This window comes from Epinephelus lanceolatus, chromosome 7 (genome assembly GCF_041903045.1).
Source record: "Epinephelus lanceolatus isolate andai-2023 chromosome 7, ASM4190304v1, whole genome shotgun sequence".
NCBI lineage: Eukaryota > Metazoa > Chordata > Actinopteri > Perciformes > Serranidae > Epinephelus > Epinephelus lanceolatus.
The window spans coordinates 10,073,655-10,100,855 of record NC_135740.1 but is presented as its reverse complement, the minus strand read 5'-3'; the positions used below and the strand labels follow the sequence as shown (position 1 = coordinate 10,100,855).

General features: G+C 40.3%; 1 protein-coding gene across 3 annotated transcripts in view; it reads left to right on the top strand.

Moving 5' to 3' along the window:
* The window catches only part of il1rapl2 (interleukin 1 receptor accessory protein-like 2), a 633,588-nt gene that overhangs the window by 388,187 nt on the left and 218,200 nt on the right, over positions 1–27,201 (top strand). For all 3 annotated transcript variants that reach the window (XM_078169190.1, XM_078169189.1, XM_078169191.1), the window contains exons 5-6: positions 24,463–24,649; positions 24,736–24,889. In XM_078169190.1, the coding sequence (XP_078025316.1) occupies positions 24,463–24,649; positions 24,736–24,889 (341 nt within the window). The remainder of the gene's footprint in view (positions 1–24,462; positions 24,650–24,735; positions 24,890–27,201) is intronic.

Sequence of the window (27,201 nt, the reverse complement as noted above, 5' to 3'; positions counted from 1 at the left end):
AGTTCCATTGTTACAATGGACACTTCCCCAGGAGTTAGGCAGCAGACAATGGGATGCAACATTCTCAATTTGAGACTGACCGGGGGCCTTTATTGGATGTAACCCCCCCATCTCTCCCTTTGTTTCCTTTTAACCTCTTGTCAGTCATTTTGATAATAAATGCATAAGTTGCCCAAACCATCCTTCAAAAAAGGCCTGGTACCCCATTTCCTTTGTAAGAACTCCAGCAGTCCAGGAACCATTTCAGGAGCTTAGATACCTTACCTGCATTTTCAACTGTGAGAGCAAGAGTCTGCAAGAGTCTTTAGTTTGTCACTGAACGTTGGTCAGTTACAAACCTTATGGCTGCTACAACTTGTACACATTCACATATTCAACGAGCACTAGTTACCTGTTAGGAGGAAAGATGGACACTTTTTGTGATGGTAAAAACAAAGTTATGGAGTTGATTCCTAGTCCTAAAAACAAGCTGAGAATGTGAACAGAGTGAATGAGAAAACAAAAACTCAATTTTAGGGTGCATTCTAAAGCAAAAATAAATTAATAAATAGATAAAAACACTTAGCATACTGTTGCTACTTTGGAGTCAGACACTCTGGAGCCTTCAGCCTCCTTTTTATTCACCTCTACATGTCTCCTTGGCTTCAGTTCATTACATCCAACTCAATGAGCAGAGTGGCTCCACGGTAATAACAATGATGACTGTGTTGTTGTTTATTTGTACGTGAAAATTGCATTACAGACGTGATTCCTAAATCCGTTATCAGACTAATTTCCCTAATCTTCACAGTCAGACATGGTGGCAATGCAAACAAGAATGTTCAAAAAGGACTTTTATTTCGTAGTTTACTTCCCTTTACACTTTAGTTTTTGTGCATCATACCCTATCCCCTAAAATGTATGTTTATGTAACACTAATTTGTTTTCCCAATTAGATTGAAGTGGGAAATTGCTGCCTGGATTAAGTTCACAGGAAGAGTTTTTTGGAGTGAAGGGATTGCTTCATTTTAGTACCAAATGGAAGTCGTAGGGAGGTAGATAGGGTGAATAATGAGCGTACTAAACACAGGAGTTTGACACCGCAAATCAGAGTCCTGTCTGCAGTACAGCAAACATGTTGTGTCTTATGCTTCAAGTAATTGTTGACATTTCCATTTTAAACCAAGACCTAGATCTCTCCCAACCTTTACTATGCAGAATTTTCTTACCTAAATCCCACTAAAAATGTGTGGTGGTGTATTTATCTGCAGAGACCCTAATCTGTCTGTAATTTCTTATTTTCTTCTTATTTTGTTGTGTTCTGGACTTTCTTGGGATCAGCGCACAGGTGAGGTAGGGACTTTCTAAAAAGATAGTACCCAGGTGCCAGACTGTAAGCAGCGTGCATCCAAGAAGAAGCTGCGAAGATGGTGGACACGGCGCCAAAAACAAAACAAAAGAATTAATATAGTGAGGTGAAATGCCAAGAAGACAAAGCTTGGTCCAAAACAAGAGTGAATCTGGGCTTGGCTTTTACTTTCACTTTTGCTGGCAATACTGTTTACATAAAGGAACCAGCAAATACAGTCAGTGAACATTTTATTGTAATTAATAAACATAATTTCACGGTTTGATCTATCTGGTCAAAAGGGGGTGCATGTTAAGATTTTACTGACAGGTGATTTTTTTGTGGTCATATGAATAAGGACCATTCTCTCTTAGGAACATTGGCAGCAGTAGAAGGACATGCTTAAACCTCTGCAAAAAAAACCAAACAAAAATGTGGATGGCTGATGGGGTGTAGAAACTGTCTGACTTTTACACTTGATGCCAGGGTTTGCATCCTGTCTCTGACCAACAGTCAGTAATTGTTTCTTTTAATCTTTATCACCGTCTTTCTCAGCAGTTTTAGTTGCTTAAACTTGGCTGAACCTTAGCCATAGAGGTAACTCATCAGAAAACATCTGTGTGGGTAGTTTTGGAAGACGCTGACCAACAACCACTGTATTGTTTAGGACAAATAGTTGTTCAAGCCTGTTCTCATCTCAAGGTCGTGAAATACTGACGCCATTGTCACATCCCTCAGTGTGTGACAATAGCGTCAAAGTCATTCTTTAGCGTCATTATCAGATGCACCAGGCTTTCAGTGATTCCCACATAAACCCATCCGTGGAATACTTGATGCTGAGAGCAACTGATGTAGCATAAAGACAGGGATAGTTAATTTTGAGTGGAAGGGAGGAGAGGTGGATGGGTCAAACAAAAGCTGACTATCACCCAGAAGACCACAGTTTATGATCTGTGTGAAATAGGGATCCACAATATTGGATTTTTTGCTGATATCCAATCACATCTCTTCTGTGGTGGAATTAACATCATATTATGCATGCGTATACTTTTCAATGAAGATAATATTCATTCATTGTGTAAAATAAGAAAAAGCATATTGGCCAACTCTGATAGTAGTAATGTAAACATAAGTAATGTTACATAATGTTACATAATTAACAGTCGTCGTGCACTGATGTATCTGTGACGTATTTATGTGACGTATTTACGTCACATTACATTACTGTTGCATATGAAATATACTCATTTTAACTCATGTTTTGTTTTGTTTTTTCTAAACCTTACCAAGTAGTTTTGTTGCCTAAACCTAACCATGAACATTTAACAATATTAAGCATATTTTACAATGTGTTTCAGTGCGTCACATGGAGACACAAAAGGGTGCCCTGTTCATCACTATAAGATGCCAAGGGCATTATAAAGAGTCAGTATTTGACGACCTGGGAATGAGAACGGGTTGGCAGTTGTTGGGTGACTGGTTGCATGGCCAATAGGTGCTTGACAGCAAAAGAAACTGCTGTTTGTCGACTTAAGTTTCAGCATCATAATTCTATCTCACTTTCCATGAAGCAGTTTCACTTAGTTGTCATTGTTGATGAAGTCAAATAAAATGCAGAATTCTCATTTCCTGTTTTTTTCCTATAGATATGTGTACCTCTGTCTCGCAGCTTTTCCCCTGTGGTATTCCTAGTAAAACAAACCACCTGTCTCTCTTTGCGTTAGAGGATGAATCTACTCTCTGTGGACACTCACACACAAGAAACGCACACATAGTTGTCACAAGGGTGTTTTCTAATGCCAGCCAAATGTTTAACCTTTCCCTTCATCAGATTAACAGACTCAGAGCAGCAGATAAAGACAGCGAGTGGAAAGTGGAAGAGAAAAGAGATGAAGCGAAAGAGAGAGTGGAAGACAGACAATAGTGGTGGGAGAGTAAAACAGAGAGGAGGGGAGTGCAAAATAGGAGCAGAGAAGGAGAGAGCGGTCATTTGAAGTTTCTTTGGCAGTCCTCTATGACTTGGCAGCCATTTAGTCGGTACCACTCTCTTGCCAATGTGGACCAACATGTGCCAGTGCATGCCAACTTGAGCCACTGCCTGCTGCCCTGGCCAGTCTTTAAAAAAAAAGTAGGCCTTGGTTTCAGCACTTTGATGTTCAAGGGGTTTTAGGTTGCTCTGAAATACGATCTGACTTGGTTGAGCTATGAAGGAAAGGACTACGTCAGAGGAGAAAGGAGGGCAGAGGAGGGTGTGTGAAGCAACCTGTGTTTCAGAGTGGTCTAGTGTTAGAAAGGCTGCTCGGTAAAGCAAAAGTAATGGTTTGATCCACAGGACATCCACAGCTCTCCTCTTCATGCTCTTTAGGAAGGCAGTGATCTGCATTAAAGTCATAGCAACCATGATGCTATTCCTTAGAGTAGCAAACAGTTTCAATAAAATGATCCTTCCCGGTTACTGATTATGACCCAATAAACTTCCCCATTTGAATGTTTTTCATTTGGTAGATGCTTTTGTCCAAAGTGACGTACAAAAGAGGTACAGTCCAAGCATTCAAATATTCGGTGCTGCAACACTCCGTTCCATGTTCCACCTGACAGAAGTGCCACAACAGCACAGATGCTGGGAGTAAGGGCGTTTTATAGATATGAGTGATTCACGCTGTGCCCAAATACAATGGACCATGGGGTCAAGTGTACTCAGATCCAAGCTTTTCTTATGATTCTATTTGGTCCACATTATTTTCTTGATAACAGATGGGAAAAAAGGGGTTTAGCCAGGAAAATCTTTAATTGTTTCAGTCATTGAAACAGTCGGAATTAAAAGGGTTTTGCTGGGATTATTTTACTTAGTGTGTGTGTGTGTGTGAGAGAAAGCAGGCGGGGAAAAAAGGTCTTTCAGGTGAGTTGTTTTTTTGTGCCCACCAGAGGCTGAAGTCCACCACCATCTCATGTTCTAAATAGGACTTAAAACATTCAACTTTTCTTCCAGGGGATTTTTGAATTTCTCCATCCATTCTAGACGCAAGGTACTCATATTGTGACAGTATAGCTAACACTAATGACAGATTGGCACAGATTAAAATACATTACCAGCCAAAAGAAAGACATGACAGTAATGCTTCATAGTTTGCTGACATACATGGTGTATGGAGAGGCCTCTTTAGAAAATGGGGGGCTGGTGCACTTCAGCCTCTTGTGGCCAAAAAAATCCCCAAAACTTAAAACCTGCTAAAACTTAAGTTTTAGCTAAAAAAAAATAATTCATGGATGAAAAGATGTAACCAGGAAGAATTCATCTTTTTTTCAATTTGACCAAAGTTTTTTCCACCTGTTTCCCAGATGAAAAAGGAACATTGTAAGATTATCCAGGCAAAACTTTACCGTTTTACCTGTTCATAAGTCATAAACACAGGAGAGAAAACTAGTTAGATCAGGCTAAGAAAAAGTATCACCGGATTTTGGAGTGTCTTTAGCTGTCAATCAGCATGTGGACTTGAAGAGTTAAAGTTTTCTCTAAGATGTTCTTTTATCTACCTTGACATTAAACCAAGCCTCGCTTAACACTACAGTCCAGTGTCCAGCAATGACATTGCTGGCAGCATTAAATTAATTCATGTCAAATTCAAGAATGTAAATGTTAATATAATGTGCTTTAGGTCAGCAAACTAATTTAAAATATTCATTAAAGTCCAAACACATGCACATATTAACATGTTCACATAAATGTCTGAAGAGCTATATGAACTTGAACAGACCCACACAGGCAAAGATTTATAGAATATCAAGCTTGCACAGCAACTTCATTTTAAACACCAACCTGGAGGTAAATGCACTCAGTACTACACACAAATAATGCACACAAACACCCACACACATTCAGTGGGGTCACCTTGGCCAGGTGACACTGCTATTCACAAACACACATTGGCTTATCATGCTGCGTAACCCAAGCTAAACCCAAATCTATCTTCACTCATTCAATAGCACTCCTGACCTCAATCATTCATCATACTCTGTCAAACATTATCTTTATTCCAAGGCCTACAGATTTGGTAATATAAATCTCAAGTATTTCTTCATATAAGTGAATGAGGAAAATGTGGAATCAGACACCAGTGCAGCTGAACAACAAGGCTGGATTACAAACTGCCCAAGGGTCCCTCAGGGCCTGAGGGCTCCAGATTCACCATGTGGCAATTAGTTTGTGCTAATTTAATTAATCACAATTTGTTAACGGGGAGCACCGCCTAAACCAAGAAATCCAATATGATATTTCCATTTCAATCAATATTTGTGAACATGAGCTACTCTCTCTCAAAGCCAGAAACAAGAGACATCTCAAACTTGTAATGTCATTAATGGGAGCCTGATTTTGTGGACCCACAGAATGTTTGTTTCCTTTTGTTGTACCCAAATGAATTTTGTCCTGTTGTCTTAGACCATAGGAAAAACATGTAGGAATTTTAAAAATTGACAAAGCTCTCTTTTAATACAGCATATTACCCTGCTGTGGCTTAATCTGGATATTACTGATTTTTTAAAAATATATTATTTCAACAGTGATGTGCAACATGAGCACAATTGCTGCACAGCAGAAGTGTCAACCTTTGTTTTTGTTCAGATAAAGCTTCTCTCAGTGCAAAAAAAGTTGCTCAGTAGTGAAGTGTTGTGACATCAGGATTTAATGATATGGGCAGTAAAGCATACTGTGAGATTTTTTAATATGGGTGTCTTTGACTGGAATTTATTTGCTTTTCTAGCTTCCTGTATCTGTCATTTTATGATAATACACTTCACTGAAAAAACAAGTAAGTTGTAATGTCTATGAATACCTAAAAAAGAGTAACTTTAAGAAACTGAATTTTAGAAAGTTGCAAGATGCTTTCAGGTTTAGGGTTAGGTTTTTTTGTTTCGACTGGTTTGCTTTATCTTCTCTGTCACTCATGCGGACACCAGCAGCATGCCGCTTGACTGGTTTCTGTTTTGCAATGTAAAACTCTGTGAAAACTGAAAACCAACCATGTTCAATTGTGTGCCTGTTTATCAAGTCAAGTAACATGTCTTTGCTTGTCACAAACCCAGTTGATTACTGTGTGACAAAGTTTAGCTTAAAGCAGCCTGGGTGGTGACTGAAGCATGTTTTCTCCTCTGGGCTCACTGTTTACTGAGACCGCTCAGTTGTACATATCTGCGTACTTGGCTCGACCTGATCTGGTACATGTAGAGGTTCACACTCAGATATTTCGGGTCAATATAACACTCCTCCAGATTGAACAAATATAATGTATGTAAATAAAGTGATCATTCAAATTTGTGATGTCTCTGATGTAACCTGTCCATCCTGACACAGGTAAGGTTGTTGCTTATTGGTAGTGACATACATCGATCTGTGCTTCACAGGTGGAGTTGCTGACCTTACACATAATAGAATATTAGCACTCAAGTGGAACATGCACACACCCATGCATAGATCTGCCCTTTTATACAATGCACTGACACTTGAACTAAAGTGGAAGAGCGTGTGAATTGTAGCCTAACTTACACCACACACACACACACAAAATACCTGACAAACACACATGCACATAGACACATGCTTTTTACACAGCGCACACACTGACCCAACATTGTGCAAGGTTGTTGTGGCGTTGACCAATTTTCATGTGTCAGTGAGTTGACACAGGCTGGTGTGTGTCACTCTGAAAGTGTGTGTCTGCTGTGTAGTTTGTGTGTGTGTTCTCCAGTAACATGATTATCAAAAGTCTGAAATGTTTTTTCTTTTTTTGTGTTTTTTTTTTTTTTTTTTTTTTTGTTCCGGTGCTTTTGAAGTAGTTCTGTGAGTTTAAAACCATAAACCAGCCCAAAGGACCCGAAGACTTTTGTGATCATTAAAAAATGACTCACAGTTGCAGGAGCAGTTGTTGCAGATGAATCTCTCAGCTGTGGCTTAAAAATAGTAAAAGTATTTCTTCCATCCATAAGCTAAACCCGCTTATCCTTGAGGGTCACCAGGGGCTGGAGCCAATTCCAGTGGTTATTGGGCGAGAGGTGAGGTTACACCTTGGACACATGGAGCTCCTTTACACTTGGTGTTAACATGTGTTTGAGTGATTGGATCACAAGTGGACAGCTCTGTGTCTGTTCACACCTGGCAATTGAATGTGTCTCCACATGCGTCTTGAGTGACCACTTGTGACCGGATCTCTTTTCCCAGTTCTAGCTGCAAATAAAAACTCCTATAATCTCTGTTCACAAAGACCAAATGCATTGTTTTTCAACCAGCGGGAGGTTTGCGCCAATTTATTCATTTACCTTAGGGCTGTACCTGACTAAGAAATATGTCAGTCAAATCAGATTTGACTGTTCAGTGATAATATGCAACAAGTTGTTTTTTTCCATATAAAGTTTTAAAGTTTGAAGGGACTCAGCAGGAAGTTTAGTGTGAGCAGCATTCACTTAATATAATCAACAAGCTAGCTGCGCTAACAACAGAGCAGACATATGCAACAAATCTTTACTTTTAAACATAATGTTCTCTCAGAGCCTCATGATGAAGTCTCTTCTCTTCTATGCCGCTGCATCATGTTGGCTGCAGCCTGCACATATCATGAAAGTCAAGAGCACACTCTCCACAGCAAAATCTAGGGGACCAAAATGTCCCCAGGAGTACACTGCACAGCGCACTAACAGGCAAAAAAAAAAAAAAAAAAAAAAAAAAGACTGCTTGACTTGAAGCAAACTCAGTTGACTTAGGAGTCCCTGCCTGGTGATTCAAGTCTGCGACTTTCAAGGGGCAGCCTTAGTTTGTTTTGAGGGGACAGACTGTGGGAGACTGTGGATAGCTCTGATGATCTTTGGTAAAAACTGTAAAGATATTCACAGATTCTTCTCGGATCAATAATTCTCAAGCAAAGATGTTTTCATGGAAACAAGCCGTCCTCAAATAATATTGGTCTTTATGTGCAGCCGACTGTGAGACAAGTGTACAGGGACCATCTACGGAGTACAACGCTGAAAAGAGATGTACATTCAATAACATCATCATCTTGCAAGCTGTTGTGGATCTCCTCTCAGCGAGTATCGCAAACACAGATGACATCGGATGAGTAGGCGGCCCAGGAAGACATTAGCATACACACTGCTGAAAGAATGTGGATGTACGCGTCCCAGAGTGCCTCTGAATATGGTCTGAGCAATTAGATTTTAGTATGCATTGAGGATGCACTGGATGCATTCACACCTATACTAAGAGCTGTCCACTTGTGAACTAATCACCCAAGATGCATGTTAATACCTGGTGTAAACAGGGCTGCAGAGAGAGGCAACTATTCACAGTCACAATCACACCTATAGGCAATTTAGATTTGCCAATTAACTTAACCAGCATGTCTTTGGACTGTGAGAAAAAAGCTATAAAACCACCCTCTAGCTGTGAGGCGACAGTGTTAACCACTACACCACTGTGCTGCCCCTATTTGTGTAGAGTATCATTAGAATTGCACTGATAACAGCATATGCATTGCTGCTATTTGCTGGGAAATGTCTAAATTAAAGGCTGAACAAAGCTTTGAACAAGCAGAATTCAAAACCTCATTAATGAAACATAACACAGCTTGTGCCCTAATACATACGTCCTTATGTAGAAGCATTTGTGTTCAGATACTTGCATGCAGAGAAATGTGTATGTGCTGGTGTGTGTGTGAATGTCTCAGCATGCGCAGGTGTCTGCGCTCTCTCTCGCTGCCTGTTAGTTAGATTGATAGTCAAATTAATCTTCAGCTCCGTCCAGGTATAAACACGCTGCCTGCTGGCCAGGATACATCCCCCTCTATTAACGCCATAATTCAACGCACCCTCCAGCTGCCTGCCCTGATCATACGAGGGTAATTGCAGGGTGGGTGTGCTTGATTTATTGATAGGGAGGATATGGTGGATTACAGGTTGATTTGGAGATTAATTAATGGCTCATTTTGCATTGTATGTAATTGGAATTTGTGTTTTTTTGGCGAGCGTGAGCACAAACGCACACGCAGAATGCACAAATATGAAATATTAGCGGTCAGCCAAAGTACAGAGCGCCTGGAGTTGTACTAGGAGTGGTGCTGCCCTGCTTGAGGACACTTTGGAAGTGATTGTGGACACAGTAGCAGATGTACAGCAATCCCATCAAATTATGATCAGAGTGCAATGAAGAAAAAAATCCTCATAGCCTCAATACATATGCTGTCTGTGTGCCAGTATGATAGCCCCAAACAGCACTTTCAACTCCAACATGAACTGCTGAGATGAAGGCTCCGAGAATGGAGGGAAAACTAATCCAGTTAGAACACTGTCATAATTTGGAGTGGAGAATTTGTCGTATACTTTTGAAGCTGTAAATTGTAATTTCCATTTTACAGCATGTAATGTAATTTTAAGTAGTTTATTTACTCCCTTTTCATTTGTCAGTCATGTTGCCAGTTGCGCTGAAAGATGTTTTTGCTCACACCTAGCATCTGCTTCAGCATGGTGCATTCCTCATTTGTGTTAATAGATAGGCATTCATAAACACCCACACATATACACACAGCAGTAACAGTGGGATCCCATGTTTTATTCACAGCTGTCTTCAAATGCAAATACAGGCGACCAACTGTACCCTTTCTTTGCCATGTTGCAAAATAACAAGCCACACACAGTAGACCACACACACAAAAACTCTGTGTATATGTGTGTGCCAGACTTGAGCTTAACTTAAAACTTGCTGATAACAAAAGGGTTATGAATGTCAGCCACTCACATTAGACACAGAATGGCATCCACAAATCTTTCCTTTCACCTTTTAAATCTCCTTTTTCACCTCATTCATTTCCAGGAGGACAGGATGCAGCTTTACTGGACAGATTTTAGTGGCATTAAATTGTCAAGTCAGGCCAAATTTATTTGTGAGGCATGTTTGCCAAAACAGGTTTGTTACCTACAGTAAGTCCTGCACAGAGCAGCAGAGGACAACACATTTAGAAAACTGCAAGAGAGAATTTGTTACAAGAAGTATTTTCACAACATGGACTAGTGAGCAAACGTGGTGTCCACACGCCTGATGATGTAACACTTTCACTCCTTTACTATGCAGTATAAAGAGTTCAGCATTTTGGGGAATACACATAATGGCTTTGTAGCTGAGAGTTAGATAATAAAATTAAAGTCATTCATGTCTGAATGTTAAACGTAAAGCTATGCGAAGCTGCTGCTTAGCTCAGCACAATCTATATGATTTGTTTAAAGAGGATCTGATTTACTCTTTTTCATGTTCATACTTGTGTTTTGGGTTTCTACTAGAATATTTTCAGGCTTGTCTGTGCTGGAAGAGTAGTCACCCTCAATTTGAGGTCAGTGTTTCAGGTCTTCCAAATCTCTGTGTCTTTGCACCCAGCTGTTGGGGGCACAGATGTATAAAGATAACTGGTTACAGCATTGGAGGCGGGGCTGCTTTCATTCATATGAAAGTTGCTCAGTGGCACATGAAGTGAAAAAAGTTCAACTTACACATATAAAATTAAATGGTTGATCAGCAGTGTTTCTACAGTGTGTGGCCTGTAGAGCAGGTGTACTGGAGACTCCTGCCAGCTGAGCCGGCTACTTCCCATTTAGCACTCCATTTACTTAAATGAGGATAAAATGTTTCAATCGTGCAGCTCTTCAAAACTTCCCAAATGTTATTGGACTGAATGGATCAAATGCTGATAGTAAAATGAGTTTTGCGGGTGTTGTGATTTTCTAAAAAATGTATCCACTGTTTTACAGACTCTTTTTTTTTGCCATGTAGGTCAATACAAAAAAAACCTTTTTTTGGCCACAGGGCATGAGATAATGGTGTGATTTTGATGTTTGGCCACCACGATAATTGGCTTTAAAGTTTAGCGCACATCCCAGGGGCATGGTTGGCAGAAGTTTTCCTTGAGGGCTTCCTGACAGAAAGGGATTTCTTGCTTTAGGTGAAGGAAAAAGTCTTGGTTTGGGTTAAACCCAAAAAGTCTTGGTTTGGGTTAAACCCAAACCAAGACTTTTTCCTTCACCTAATCAGTCTCTGCCAGAAAGCCCTCTGGGAAAATGTCATTCTTGTGCGCACTTTGATTGCAGCTGTGATGACTGTTACAATAAGTAGCAGCACCTTTTACCATGAAAAACCAGCAATAAAAGCTTCTAAACACAACCAAACATATTCTGGCAGAATTTCAATCCAGTATCAGAGAGAAATTTACAACATCAGCAACCAAGTTTATATCTTTTCCCAGTGTTAGCATGTAGCTACATGTAGCAATATAGAGTAAGTAGTTAAGTTTAAGTTTATTTACTTTATTAATCCCCCTGAGGGGAAATTCAATGTTTTCACTCTTGCTTGTCAATTACACACAGGTCCGAAAGACACACACATGCACAAACAGGACCTATACATGCACAGAGTGGAGAGATGTCAGAGTGAGGGGGCTGCCCTTGGTGAGGCGCCCCGAGCGGTTGGGGGGTTCGGTGCCTTGCTCGAGGGCACCTCGGCAGTGCCCAGGAGGTGAACTGGCACCTCTCCAGCCACCAGTCCACGCTCCATATTTTGGTCCGGACGGGGACTCGAACAGGCGACCCTCAGGTTCCCAACCCAAGTTACTATGGACTGAGCCACTGCCGCCCCAAGTAATGTAAACACTTGGAGTTGCATGTCTGGATATAAAGAAACAGAGCATTCGAAATGGTCTGATGTCTGAGGTTTTTGCTCAGGGATTGCTTCTACATAAATGTGCCTCATTATTTTTTAATTTTGGCCATATTTAATATGAACATCTGACATTGTACAATTATGTATATGACAGAAAATTATTTAAAGTATTATAGGTCCTCTTTAACTGCACCCAGACAAATAAAAAGCACCATACATAAAACCCCCGCTAAAACCTCAATGTGTTGTTTTTACAGTGACAGTAAGTTTTTGCAGAGTGCAATACTGTACCGACCAAACCATACTAAAAACAACTGGCTATGCCACCTTTTATTGATACTGGGGTTCTCAACCTAAAAGTCCCCAGCAAGCAGTACCTTTGTTTACTAACTGAGTGAATGAACCCTTTAATATTTCTGCAATCCCTACAAGCTGACATGTAATACCTTTTTTTGTGTGGATGCAATAATCCTATTATCACGACTTATCTCTCAATTACACGGTAAGACTTTATTTCCTACTGGTTGTAGCAGTCCGAGATACAGTAAATAGTGTTGCTGAAAACAGATTAGACTGCCAATAACATGGACATGTGTCCCATAAATGATCCCGATAAACACCAGTGCTGTTAACGCTGCTTTGCTGGCCTGCACGTTTCAGGAGAATGAAATATCCTGAGGCTATGAGATGCAAACACATCTCGAATAAGATCAAGATGAACCATAAATACCATCCCTTCACAATCTAATCTGTAGCACTATATTAACTCAGTTATCCAGTATTTCACGATCTTTGCTCATTTTTCTGTCTTGCAGCCTTTTTCTTGTCTGCTTAATAAAGTCCTGTGCCACATAAATGTCCTCCTCCCTCCTCTTGACAGATATCCACATTAGCAGCTGTCTTAAGGGCTGAGTTGTTCCATTAACAGCTTTTATCTTTAGGGGGATTTCGGAGGTGTCATTTCCATGTGGAACTAAGGGGGACAAAGTAATTGCAAGATTTTCCGTAGAATTTTACTATCAAGACCAAACTCCTGTAAGTAAAAAACTTGAAGAAAACAGTAAATGTCAAACCAACCTTTCCTCTTGTGTTCCTGATAATATATTACATTTACATGTATTGATTGTGCACCTTCTTAGTAGAGCTTAGATCGGGCCCAAAAAATCCTGCCCGACCCGGCCCGAGCCCGTGCACGTTATGTCCGGGACCGGCCCGTCCAATTAACTGTAATTATGGGCCCAAGCCCGATTTAAACCCGACATTTTTCAATAAGTTGGCTGTTATAATTAAGAGTATTAAACCACAAGTCTTGTTATTTGAATGACAGAAACATAGGATCTTAATGAATGGTGCAACACGGAAGCATGATTATGTAATAAAACAGGTGTTTATTTTAGGATCCAGGTGGTGAAGGGCTGTGCGTGCACAATGTTGCAACATTGTAACTGAGGGCCGAATTCACAAAAGGATTGTGTGGCTTTTGCGGCCGCTAAACCGGTAAAAATGGAGCAAACAGATACCGTCTAATTCACAGAGCACGTGCAGAGGGTGAAATGCTCCACTAACTGCGCTGCCAAGCAGATTGTGCCTCGGTGCTCCGGTGTTATTTGCACGTATTTAAATAAGGTAATATGCATATATTTGGCACAAAAATATAATATATATTTATGCAAATGAGCCTCATTGATAAACAAGGTCTAATTCACTAACACCAGCGCTAATAGCCACACGCAGTTTGAGTGAAGTAAATAACGTCTTTAGAAAGCTGGTGCAAACTGGGCGCTCCTCTGTGGAAGCCTCTCGCCCAGACTTTCCAGTGATCGTGGCAGCAGTGATCGTCTGTTAAATCAGTCTGTAAATAATATTTTGACATTATTATTATAATCATTATTACTTTAATGGCATCTGAAGATATTGATGCGTTGAACAGGTGACAGTCTGCGGTCGTTCTCAAAACGCACTTCTGTCACGCACTTCAAAAGCAACTTTCAATAATTTATTTTACGAAACGGGGGAAACAAACGTGAACAAAAACGTTTCCATAATTCATATTAAATTCAAAAGATAACGAAAAAACAGAGAGGGAGTAGTGATAAAGTGTGGTCAAATCCACAGCCTCAACCCATCTGACACTATTAGACTGACTCACCAGCAGACATCACTACATGAGGGTATACAGTATTCAGTACTTTGCCAAACAAAGTCTGCCATTGTTCTGCCACGGTGTTCTTGGTGCAAAGCCAGCATTTATACTTTGCCATGTGGCTAATTGCAATCGGGCAAATCAGGGGCAAACTGCACTCAGCTGCCAAACTTTGTGGGCATGTTTGCACTGGTATATCATTAGCGCAATATCCTTTGTGAATAGGACGTTAAGACGGAGTAAACTGCGGGTGCAAGTGAAGTGCAATTCAAGGTGCTATCAGCGGCCGCAGTTCATTCTTTGTGAATTCGGCCCTAAGTTTGTTGTAACTTTAGGCTATGTGTCATACAAAGTGTGGGTTAATTTTATTTTTTATAATACTTTAGCGTCCGCCAGGACGTGTGGAAAGGATGACGCAGTTATTCTGCAATTAAACCACGGTTTATTACTAAACAGTACAGGTTACTGTTGGCCGTAACCACGCCAAGACAACCAACAAACAACAACTTAGCTGTAACTCCATCTGTGCACTCCTGCTCTCTCCTCCAGCTCACTCATTCACACACCAGCACGCGCACTCACACAGCCCTCCTCATCCCCGTCACACTCGCACCCCGCACCTCATTCAATCCCAAATATGCCATTAACTCACAGAACATTGACATTATAACAGTACATTTACTGCAGGGTCGCTACAATACATAGCCTATAACACTATCAAATCATAGCGTTAAAAAAACAAACAAAAAAAAACGTCATATCATATCGGGCTTGGGCAGAGAATCTAAGCTCTACTTCTTAGGCCTACCATCTAATAGTCACTCTCAGTGAGATACACCATAAAGGTTATGCAGTAACGAATATGAAATTAGATTGCTAATCCATAACATTTCCAGGGGAGGCTAATTCTAAGAAAGTAGGCTAGTAGGTTGATATTTAGGAAAATCAACTCATAAACTTTATTGCTGACAGCTGGATGAGAATATTGATACTCTCTTACGCTACGCATAAGGCTGCAGCCAATAGCTGGGTAGCTTAGTCTAGCAATACATTTTGAGATATGGTGAAACAGTTAGCCTGGCTTTGTTGACCAAAAGTCTTGTCGTTACCATGAGTCTATTTCAGAAAATCGCTGCTAGTGGCACACAATTACTCACCAAGTTGTCATTTTTACATTTGTGCTGGTTAGCAGATTTTGCTACCTTTGAATCGAGCAAAGCTAGCTGTATCCTTTTAGCTAAAGTAAGCTACCCGGCTAGCTGAGGGCTCTGCTTTTTGGTCTTACATTTAGTATACACTTGTTGACTCTGTATTTCCCCAAAAGTCAAATGATCTTTGAGGGGGCTCTATGCAAAATGTAGAGTGTATGAGTTGGTTCTTTTTTTTTTTTTTTTTTTTTTTTTTTTAATATAATTCAAATTAATTCATAATTCAATTCAATTTTTCACTCTGTTTGTCAATTACACACAGGTCCGAACACACACGCACAAACTGGACCTATACATGCACTAAGTGGAGAGATATCAGAGTGGGCTGCCCATGACAGGTGCTGCGAGTGGTTGGAGGGTTCGGTGCCTTGCTCAGGGGCACCTCGGCAGTGCCCAGGAGGTGAGCTGGCACCTCTCCAGCTACCAGTCCACGCTTCATATTTTGGTCCGGACGGGGACTCGAACAGGCTTCCCTCTGGTTCCCAACCCAAGTCCCTATGGACTGAGCTACTGCCGTTAGGACAAGGTCTCAATATGGATGTGGCTGAGCCAGCAGTAAGCAGCTAACGGTGCTAAATCTATAAACAGTCCTAAACTGCACCAACAGTTCTGACAGAGCTAACAGTGTTAACCAGTGGGAGAACAACAGGTGGGCTGTACGACACTTTCCCAATATGAGCTGTAACCACTATATGAGCCTAGTGCAAAGAGGCAGAGATGAGCTAGCTAGTGCAATACACACCAGGCCCCCAGGAACACAACTCAATCTTGTTTCCAATTTTTCCCAGTGGTCACTGTTAGTATTGCAGCAAAGAAATTCTCCTGGGGCCCAAAAAACATTTTCCCCATTGACCACTATTACAAAAGAGAGGTCTGTGCAACTCTCGACAGGACACCTCGAACTGCAAACAGGGTGAACAATGACTCTCTTCTACAAATTTTGGATCTTTTTGGGTTTTATGTTTGTAAAACTTTCCTTGAGCCAAGCAAAGGGATTTAAAAATCTGTGATACCATCACAATGTGAAGTCTATGAGCCCAGCAGGAACTCTGGGGCTGGGCTAGCGGGAGGGAGAAGAGATGCCGTGGTGGAGACAGAGGGTTCTAGTTTCCCGGCGCAGTGCAGGGTGGCGAACCCCGCGCAGAGCTAGTTTTGAGCAGCGCAACCCGAGGTGTGCTCAGTTTCGTAGTTTGGCAGACCGAGGTGCGCTGAGATGGGTGTGGCGGCGCAGCAGGGGGAGGTGTCAACAGATCCAGCTTGCCGCAGTGACAGTTTCGTGCCAAAAGGCTTCGCCAAAGGTGCGCTTAAAGCTCGCCAGCTGAAACCAGGTCTACTGTCAGTGCAGGCAGAGTGCAGCCGGTGTTAGCCAAAGTTTGGCTGATGGGCGGACAGTGCGCACACGTCACCAAAACCTCACAGGCAGGTTTCCAGAATGTCAGGCACATTAACAATGCAATAAATAGCCACAAAAACCACTATTCAATGCAACTATCTGCAATCAGCACATAAATGTATCTCTATATCGACTGTCCCATCACATCTGATGTCAGATCAAAGGGGATTGGCACCATTTGGCACGTTTGGCATGTGTAATGGAAACCCAACCTGATTTGATTAACACAGCTGCAAACTAATGAGTTCACATCCCTCTCAGCCAACCACAAACAGCCACAGCATCAGATAGGGAGTATATATTCAGCATCTGTCATCTTAGAAAAGTCAAAAGAAAAGAAACAGAGTGAGACTGCAAGAGAGAAAGAGAGAGCGTGCGCGCACGAGAGAAACGCAACATTGATTTATGATTGTGGTGACCTCCTCCCAGGCTACCTTTGCATCATCAGCCCCTGGAGGTCTGCTCGCAGTTCCGTATATTTGGACACTGTGAGCAGACCTCCCGGACCAAAACATCAGTTTCCTCCTGGGAGAAGTTTGGCCGTCTGACGCTGCTGCTCTCTTCTGCCATGGCGAATTGAGTAAACTCTCATTACGCCTTCGCGCGGCACATTTAAGGGCGAGGAGAGGGCTCATTTGATTGGTGTGATGTGTGTAAAACCCACTCCACGCCTTCTCTCCTCCCTCTTTCCGACTTGTGCAGGTAGGAGGGACGGAGGTGGGAAAGAGAAGTAGCTGCGCCAGGCGCACGGTGTGCCAAACTTGCAAAATCCGCCTGGCCACACCCAGTTGGCGAAGCGCAGGTGCGCTGCACCACCGCCTCGCCCGGTCTGCAAAACTAGAGCCCAGAGAGTTGAAGATAACTTGAGCTGACAGCTACGCTTGTTACTGTGAGTGAAATAAAACCTCCAGGAAAAAGCCAATACTTTATCAATACACCTGATCAGCTACATGTAAACATTTAGAAAAGTGATATTTAAATCTGCTCTGTCCGCAGTCTCTCATCCACCGCCGCCAATATTATGTTATAAACAGGCACAGAGAGCTTTCCATCTAATGGCAAATTGTTACTAACAAGCTAAAACAACAACAACTGTTTACATCTCAGGGTTTAGCTCAGTTTGTCTTGTGGCTTAAAACTTACTGGTGGTCAAGTGACCTGCAGGCAGTGACTCTCCTCAGCAGCAGAGAGGACAGGAGGACTGATACTGACTGATGTCTGTGTTCTTTATTCTTTCTACACTTCACTCAGTATTGTGATGTCAGGAATATGATTTATTTTATTGACATTTCTATTTTGTTTCCAGTGAGATATTAACTTTATATTGTGACTTTGCTGTTTTAATATTACTGTTGCTGCTCTACAAAAAATATTTAGTTATAAAATATTCAGCTTTATTCCTGTTGTGAATTAATTCGTAAAAAAATAAGTAAAATAAAATAAAATAAAATAAATAAATCATTGTAAATGTTACACTATTAGTTCTCTGAGAATCTCTTTCACATACTGGCAAAAATTGGTATTTTGAAAAAAAAAAATCTCCAGTTGAATTAATATCTGATCGAATCAAATAGGAAATTCAATCGAATTGGGACCTCTTGAATCTAAATCGAATTAATTCAGGAAATCAGTGGCAATACCCAGCCCTAATATGCAGGTGTGGCCGGACCGGCTTACAACATAACAGAGAAGTGTGGATTACAACACACGCAGAGGGAGCTGGACTTCATTCTCAGTTCAGGACACCATTACTCTACTATAGCTTTACATTGCAAATAGTGGTTTCTGCTGTATATTAATGCTCTGAATGTTGCATACAGAACCTTTAAAAGATGTTGCACATGTTTTTGAAGCTCAAAGTTTGCATTTATATGGACACCTTACACTGTTCATGGCTGCCCTGTCTGGACAAATTAGCTCCCCTATCTAATCAATTGTGTGCTGGCAAATCACACCGAAGAATGTAAAATCAAGGAGGAATATTGAAAATAAAGCTGTTGGCAAGGAAGATAACAAATTGATTACTAACATCTTTGATTTCCAGAACCAAAGTTCTTCTTAGAAAAAGCCAATTAAAGGGGAGCTCCACATCATATGAAAACTTTATGAAAATGCACTGAAAGTGCTGTGATATTCAACACATCCAGGAGATGTTTGGGATGCAGTTTTACTTTCTGATATCTCCTCTGTCTTTTACGTATCTGCTACTGCTTTAATTAGTGGTTTCCTATATTTCCCAGAATTTCACAGAGGCCATGAACTTATTTTAATCAAGCGTGGGAGGAATATAATAAAGTGAAAGCTAGTTGAAATCTGTTGGATATGCATTTTTAGTCACTGTATTCTCTTCTCCCAATAATCCCAAATATATTCACAGTTGTATATTACTTGTATGCCTAATTGGCAATAGAAAAATTGGCTATCAATGTCAATATTTCAGGTGAAAAGAGGCTTTTTATCAATTAAGTAGGCTGCAGCATAGCAACAAAATGTGCAGCTCTTGCATTAAATACTCTTGTGTCTTTTACTTCAGGGCCATTTTAGTAACTGAAGCATTTAAATGCATTCTACACAGAGCCACATATGAATACGCACCCACACATAGACACACAATTTGCATCCGTTAGAGGTGCACAGCATGCGCTAAATGCTTCTGACACAGCGTTTGCATTGCGGTCTAATTGAATCGTCATGTTTATGGTGAGATATGCATAATACATTTGTCTTTACGTAGATGCTGTTTTTATCGTTTAGTGTTAGGCCTCTGCTTTCTGGGTTGGACAGGCAGAGGGGGAGAGACCGTGACAAAGGCTGATACAATAGTGTAAAAGAGACGGGGCGCAAAAGGAAGATAAACAAGAGGAAGCTGTTTTAGTTCTCCCTTTTTTTAGTTCATCTTGGTTCAATGTGTGTTCCTGGCATGAATGTATAGAACAATATCATCAAAGCAACGAGATGAAAGAATGTTTTAACATAAAATCCCTTTCAGCTCTTGCATGCGTGAGTGTGTTTGTGTCAGTGCCTTTGCGAGGGAGGATCTGAATTGCTTTGAATTAAGATATTTCATCACATCAGTATCGATAGTGCATGTGGAGGTTTACCACATGATTCATGATCCACATACATATTTCAATGAACAAAATAAATTGTATTACTTACAAGCAACGGTTTTACACCCTCCCATACATCCTGTTGCTCCAGTGTGGGATTATGGACAGCATGCCAGCATCACAGTATCAAAAGAGGCGTGACGGGTGTGACATGTAACACCACAGCATAGGCCTCTAGTGTGACCTTTAACCTATCCGTCAGCAGCGCTTTATAAACAATAGCAATGGCATAACATGGCTAAAACAATCATATACCCTCTCTGTTATATGGCACCTGGTCTCATCCTCTGCGTGGAGGGTAAAAAGCTTTCTGACCTCTTTGTTTTCCCAATTTGCAAACATTTTCTGCTGCTGTTCTTCTTTTCTTTGAGTTAGCCACTAACTGCTATCAGCTACTTTTTAAACCTCCCGCAGCTGGTTGCACACGTAATACGTCATTAAAACATCACACCTGTGCTGCCCATGATCTCATCCTGCCTGCTGTCCCTTTTATATAGACATCGTTTCAGCGCTTAAAGGCGAGACAACTGTCCCCCCATTCTGTGATTGTACCTTTAATACAGAACGGCAAGGTGGCATAATGATGTAAAATTCCCGCCTTGAGGTGGCAGTGTAAAAGGAGCTATTGATCCTTTGGACCCCTTGGGGATCCCCTGTAAAAATGGCACTGACAGATCTTCAACTTTTAAAATGATTGTGGAAACCTATTTACATATCACATACAGAGCAAAATAAGCATGCATTTGAAGTTATGTTTTTGGCCACCTTGTGGATATAAGTCTAATATTCACTTTCTTTTTAGTGCTTTTTGGGCTCCACTAATTTTTGAGAAGAATATCAGGCAAGGTGATAAATGCTTCATGTTGTTTACCAGCTTGTTGCTAACACTGTCTGTCTGTGATTCATTTCAAATATCATCATGCAGCCATCCAATCTATTGCTAAAATAGACATTTCATAACTGTTCCTTTAGGTCACCTTACCAGGAAGAATTTGAGGGTCAGCAGCCTGCTTGTCACACTCATTACCTATAAACACAAGGATAACCAAAGGAGTTCCAGTTGGTTTTGTTTGGCACTTTATTTCATTTTCAGTCAAAACGGATGCATTTAGTTGGTACGTCTTTCCAGGTTTTGGTAATGTAATTACTGGCATCTAAGAGCATACCATGTGTGGTTCCACGGATGCAGGTTGTTGAGTAAGACTGTAAAAAAGGGTAATTTATTTGTTCATTTGTCCGCCTCTCACATTGTTGGTTTTTATTCATTGTTTTCACAGTTTGTATTGACAAAATTAATACTGGCTGTGATGTGGTGCACAAAGAATTCTAGATAAATGTGAAGGGTTCATAAAAGGCTAGATGACATGTGTGTGAGACAAAGGGATAGATGGGAGAGAGAGCCACACGAGCATACAAGAAAAGGTAACTGAATCACTGGAGGAGAAAACAAGATGCTGTAGGCTGGAGATAGATTGATGACGAAGAGAGAAACTGAAAGATGGATGGATGGATAAAAGGCTTTCCAGGCCTCTAGTTCAATGCTCAGTGGTCTTGGTTAGGTCAATGCTTTAAAAAAAAAAAATCCTTGTGTCCCCTGTATGACACACACACGCACACTCGCACACACACTGTACTGATGGGATAAGTGGTTTAGATCCACTTAAATGAGAGGTTATAGTTAGGGGACAATGGGTGAGTCCTGTGTGTTTGTGTGTGTGGGAGAGAAAGAAAGAAAGAGAGATCAATGAGGTCTTTTGTGTCTAGAGGTGAACTTGAGAGAACACACACAGCAAGGCCTACACACACACACACACACACACACACACACGAAACAATTACTATCACCTTGAACAGATTTTAGGACCGCAAGTCCAGAATGATGTTGAAAACACCTTGCGTCACACACATCATAACAAACTTCAAAGTTTGTTCTTTTTTATTTCATTAGATGATTATGCTCAAGGCTCATACTGTCACAAGTAACACCATAACACCAGGATGCAGTGCATTATCTCTATCCTTCAACATTGCTACAATGAAAACAACTCACATTTTCTCAACACAGTTCATGGAGCCTGCCCGTCTTGTAAGCTATTGTTTCAGCTCTTTTCTTGCACACATGATCCATGTCAGAGCTGCATCTTAATTGGATCAGGTGTGCAAACACAAGGCAGAAGTAAACCTTGCAGAAAAACTAGGCCTCAAAATGGGGTTTAGAAACACTGCATCTGTCTCTAAAATAATATTTCATCATGTATTTTTTTTATTTGGAGTCATGTCTCTGGGTACCTCATGAATGTAAGTCCAATATTCGCTCTATTGTAAGCGATAACAAAGGGAAATATCTGACTTTATAGCTGCTAAATGGTCCACTATGTCCACCTGCTAGTTGCTAACTTATGTCTGCTGTTTGGCTTTTTTTTTGTTTTGTTTTGTTTTTTTAATAGCTTGTTAAAAAAACACAAACATACAGAAAAACAGCTGCAAACCAGAACAAAGAGCTGAAAGATGATAGCACGGTATGTAGAGCTAACAAAAACGGCCAAAACAGGTGATAATTGTTGATAAGTGTTTGTCCCAATCACGTAGTGTTACTAATTTAATCCATTGCCAACAATAACATAGATTAATGTACCTTTAAATGTATTTCCTAAGGACCAAAAAGGAAAAAACGAATTAGCCTAATCCTTGAAAAAAGCTACGCTCTGGTTTGAATGGAAAATAGTCACAAGCTACTCTATTTTGTTGCAAATATAACTACTAGCTTGTTTTGTACCCAAATTTGCAAGTAGTTACTCTATTCTATGAAATTTAGCTACTAGCTACTCTCTGTTTTGTACCAAATGTAACTACAAGCTACTCTGTGTTTTGTACCTAATTTAGCTACTAGCTACTTTGTGTTTTATACTAAATTTAGCCACAAGCCACTCTGTGTTTTGTACCAAATATAGCTACTAGTTACTCTGTGTTTTGTACCAAATATAGCAACTAGTTACTCTCTCTTTTGTACAAAATTTAGCTACTAGCTACTCTCTGTTTTGTGCAAATTTTTTCTCTGAGCTACTCCCTGTTTAGTATCAAATCTATTAGCTAATCTCTGTTTCATATCAAATTTAGCTATGAGCTACCCTCTATTGGGTGCTAAATTAGGCTATGAGCTACTCTTTGTTTTGTATCAAATTTAGCCACTAGCTACTCTCTGTTTTGTACAGATATTAGCGACGAGCTGCTCTTTTTAAAGCCTAATTTAGCAACAGGCTACTCTCTGTTATGTACCCAATTTAGCTATTAGCTACGGTCTGTTTTGTACCAGATTTAGCTATTAGCTAGTCTACTGGCTACCGACTTTGCTGTGAAGCTAAAATTACACTCCCAAAGAGTAAGTCATGACTACTGATTACGTTAAACGTAATTGCAAACATTTTGTCAGCATTTGATTAGCACTAGCATATTGTAAGCAATTAAGGCGCTGTCAGGATGTCATTATTCACTACAGTAGCTCTGGTAGATTTAGCTCTGTCAAATGCTTGTGCAGTGTATGGAATGAAACAACTGAGATCTACCATTTACTAAATGTAGGAAAATGAGGGCTTAATGTAGCTCCTTCATTATCAAAACATCTCCCTCACCAGGAAAGCACAGGTGTAAATACAGGTAAGGCAATTAACGATGGCTGTCATGGCTTGCTTGGACACTTGAATAAACCAGCGCCACCATTGTAAATGTAATTAGCAACACCTGTGCTTTTCAGTTGCATGTCATGGTAGGAAAAGTCAGGTGTGGATAAAGGCCCATGGAGTCTGATGACACAATTCCAAGCTAGTTGCTTAACAATGATTGGCTTTTTTTTTTTTTTTTTTTTTATACTCAACCAATGACAGAGGATCCATCTGTAGGCTCTGATTTAAGCACCTCTGGCTCTGTGCTCAGCTTTGATTGGCATCAGATTTAACAACTTTACTTAGAGATGAAGTGAGCACAGTTAGTCAGCTTTGTGCATTTGGTTAACAATGGATTACAGTAATGATGAACACCAAGATTTTTTTCTTAAAATTAGAAATTACTGGCCATTTAATGAAACCAAATACTAACATTTACCCTTTGCCAAACGGACAAACCCTGACATTTTAAACCTCAACGTGGAAGAAGACTAATCCTTCAAAACAAGCCTTTCTGGACAAAATACGTTAGATAAAACAAATACTCCATTGCGCAGACATTGCCTAAAGATGTACCTTTACAGAATTTCATTTTTTATGAAATTGTGTTTTGTTTGTGTGTGTTAGAGGTTGCACAACCCATAATTTCTTCTGGGCGCCAATTCCTTCAATGTTGTCAAATAAACACTGAGATGTCAGAGGACCTATAATTTCACCAAAATACCCACAACAGTGCCAGACAATCCACCCAGCATTTTCACCATGAAAACAGCTCTTACATTGTGTCACACAGAGTTCCTGTTTTGGACAAATGGAGGAATGACTCATGCCACTATTGTTGACTCTTGTAAAAATTAAAGTTTAAATGTCTGCTTTTGTCAGTAGAGGAACATGATGATTTTTTTCCCCCAACAATGTGTTTGTAATCTCTTCAGGAACTCGACATACTGCATGAAAGTGTCCATGTCGATGACCGTGGAGGAGAGTGACGAGGGTAAATGCTTCAGCAGCAAAATCCGACATTTGGAGAAAGCTGAGATAACCCATAGCAAAATGATCAACTGTCCTGATATAGAAGACTATTTGGCCCCGTACAAGCAGCCACAGATGACTTGGTATAAGGTACGACACAAGCAAACAGTTTAGAGTAACATTACCTAAGTATACTGCAGACTGTTGTACTTGATCTTTCTGTGTTTCTTTATCAGGAGTGTGAACGGGTTGAATGGAGAAGCTCCATCACTGTTAACACTACACACATCTGGATTCCTGAGGTGGAGGAAGGTGACGGGGGAAATTACACTTGTGAGTTACAATATGGATCCAGACTGGTGCGGCGGACAACACAACTCAAAGTTACAGGTAGGACACGGGGCATAGATGGATAGATGGATGGTCACACACATACATGCATATGCACGCACACATATGCATGCACACGCACACACACACACACACAAGTCCATCTATACTTAAAATTGGACTCGTGTATGATGACATTTAATGACGTTATTTGTTAAATTCCTCTTGCGTTTTAATTGTTTAGTTTGTTATATAGCACTTTTTAAGTGTGTTTTGAAATGTGCTATATGAATAGAGTTTATCCATTACTATTATTATGAATTCCCCCCACAGACATATTTTATACTTAAACCAATACTCATATTTGAACATGGTTTTCCTCAATTTTTTTAGTTAAAAATAGGCTTCCAAAAAGGGCTGTAAGCAGATCTACTCATTCTCCCTCATTGAGAAATTCTGGACTTATCCACCCCAGCCACTACGGCTGCTGGTCGTAGCTAAAGATTTTGTTTTTTCTTCTTGATTTTCAATATCTCCAGCACTGTTGGCGCTTGGTTGACTAGTGAAAGAGCAGTGCGCATCAAGGTGGCTAGCATTAGCGTGAGAGGAAACATCAGAGACATTTGGTCATATATGTTGGAGCCTCGGTCAGACCCAGACTCAGATGAGGAATCTGTTGTGCACCAAATTGTTGTAGTTAGCATCTTGTATTTGTTTATGGTTTTGTGTGCTTGTTAGCTTGTAGTCTAACTGGCAATGACTGACACAGCATTTGTTTTTTCAAACATACAATTTTACCTGCTACATTGGCATTTTTGGTAGATATTAGAAGCAAACTCCAGGGTCCAGTTTACCTCTGAAAACTGCACTTTCACGATGCTAATGCTAACTTTGTCTCTCTGAACTGACAAGTCTGCTCTGCCCTGGAGGTTTCAGGTTTCTTTGCTTATGTTATGTCAAAATTTGTTCCCCCATCAATATGTCTTTCCTGTTTTAGATAGCGATTTGCTTTTGTATCAGCTGGCCCAGCATACATTTGTACCTCAGATTATAGAAGAGTGCACAGACATCATCCCCTTCAGTAGAAGAATTTAAAAACACCTCTGAAGTGTCAAACTTTGAACAGATACAAGTCAGGTTCAGACATTTTAGGGGGCATAAACACAAGAAAAACATCTGTTTGAGTCGAGGGGGACTTAAAGCATTGTGGTTTGAGAAATATCAGTAATTATAAGATATGGAAAGAAAACAAAATGTATTTGAAGTATACATTTAAGAAAGCAAAAAGTGTTTTGGCATGCAATGGCAACATGAGAAGAGCAGATATCCTCAATACCAGAAATTATGACTTAAAGTTTATTGAATTTCAAATTTTTCAACAACACCAAACCACTTCAAAAGGCAAAAATAACAAAGTACCCAAACAACACCAGACAGAAGACAGGGGAAAAAAACGATAAGGATGGGCTTATACTAATAGATAAAATAGAAGCAAATAAACCTTATGATAAAAACAATAAACTGAGGGAAATCAAATAACATTATTAACATGACATGTAAGTAAACTTGTCAGATTCCATTTATTAAATGCCCACTCACAGTTCATAAAAGGTAAGTGTCAGAATAGTATCCATGTAATAATGTCCGTATAGATATTTATTTCAGCTGCGCCATTGCCACATCCACCCTCCTGCATTCATTACAATCCCAACAAGAGCTGTAAGCACCATGGACAAAATGTCGCTGTAATCACTCCCCCTATGCTCAGACAAGTGTGTTCACTGGCCCCCCTGTAGTGAGTGGAACCGCAGAAACATCCCCTATTTATTATTATATTTTTCTACCTCATTTATTAGGCTATAGGATATTCTCTCAAAAGCTGCCACTTGCCTATTTCTGAGATCCATTCTTGAAATAATGGGCCATCTACAGCTTTCCACTTTCTCAATATCATCTGTTTACCAATCATAATACTGTTCTGAATCCAATTTACTAGGGTTATTACAATGTGGTCAACAGGTTGAGGATTTCCAAGTATATATACACCAGGACACTTAATGCCAGAAATAATGTATGGTGTCTGTCTGCATGGATTGGTGGATTGATCAATGAAAAATGGGATGGGATAGGGACTGATACCATGTGATGACATGAGTTGGAGCAGGACACTCCACGATAGAATGAGAAAGCATTGAATGGGCATGAACATGACAGGGGAGGATAGGATTGGATAGTAAGGGACTGATGATAATAAAATTACGGCAAGCCTCTAGTTACTGAACTGGACCTAAGAAACTTTCAGGAGACCCTCTCCAGAGGAGCTTAGGCTGCAGTCCTGCTCATAAAGGGTCAGGAGTTCATATATCTATTTG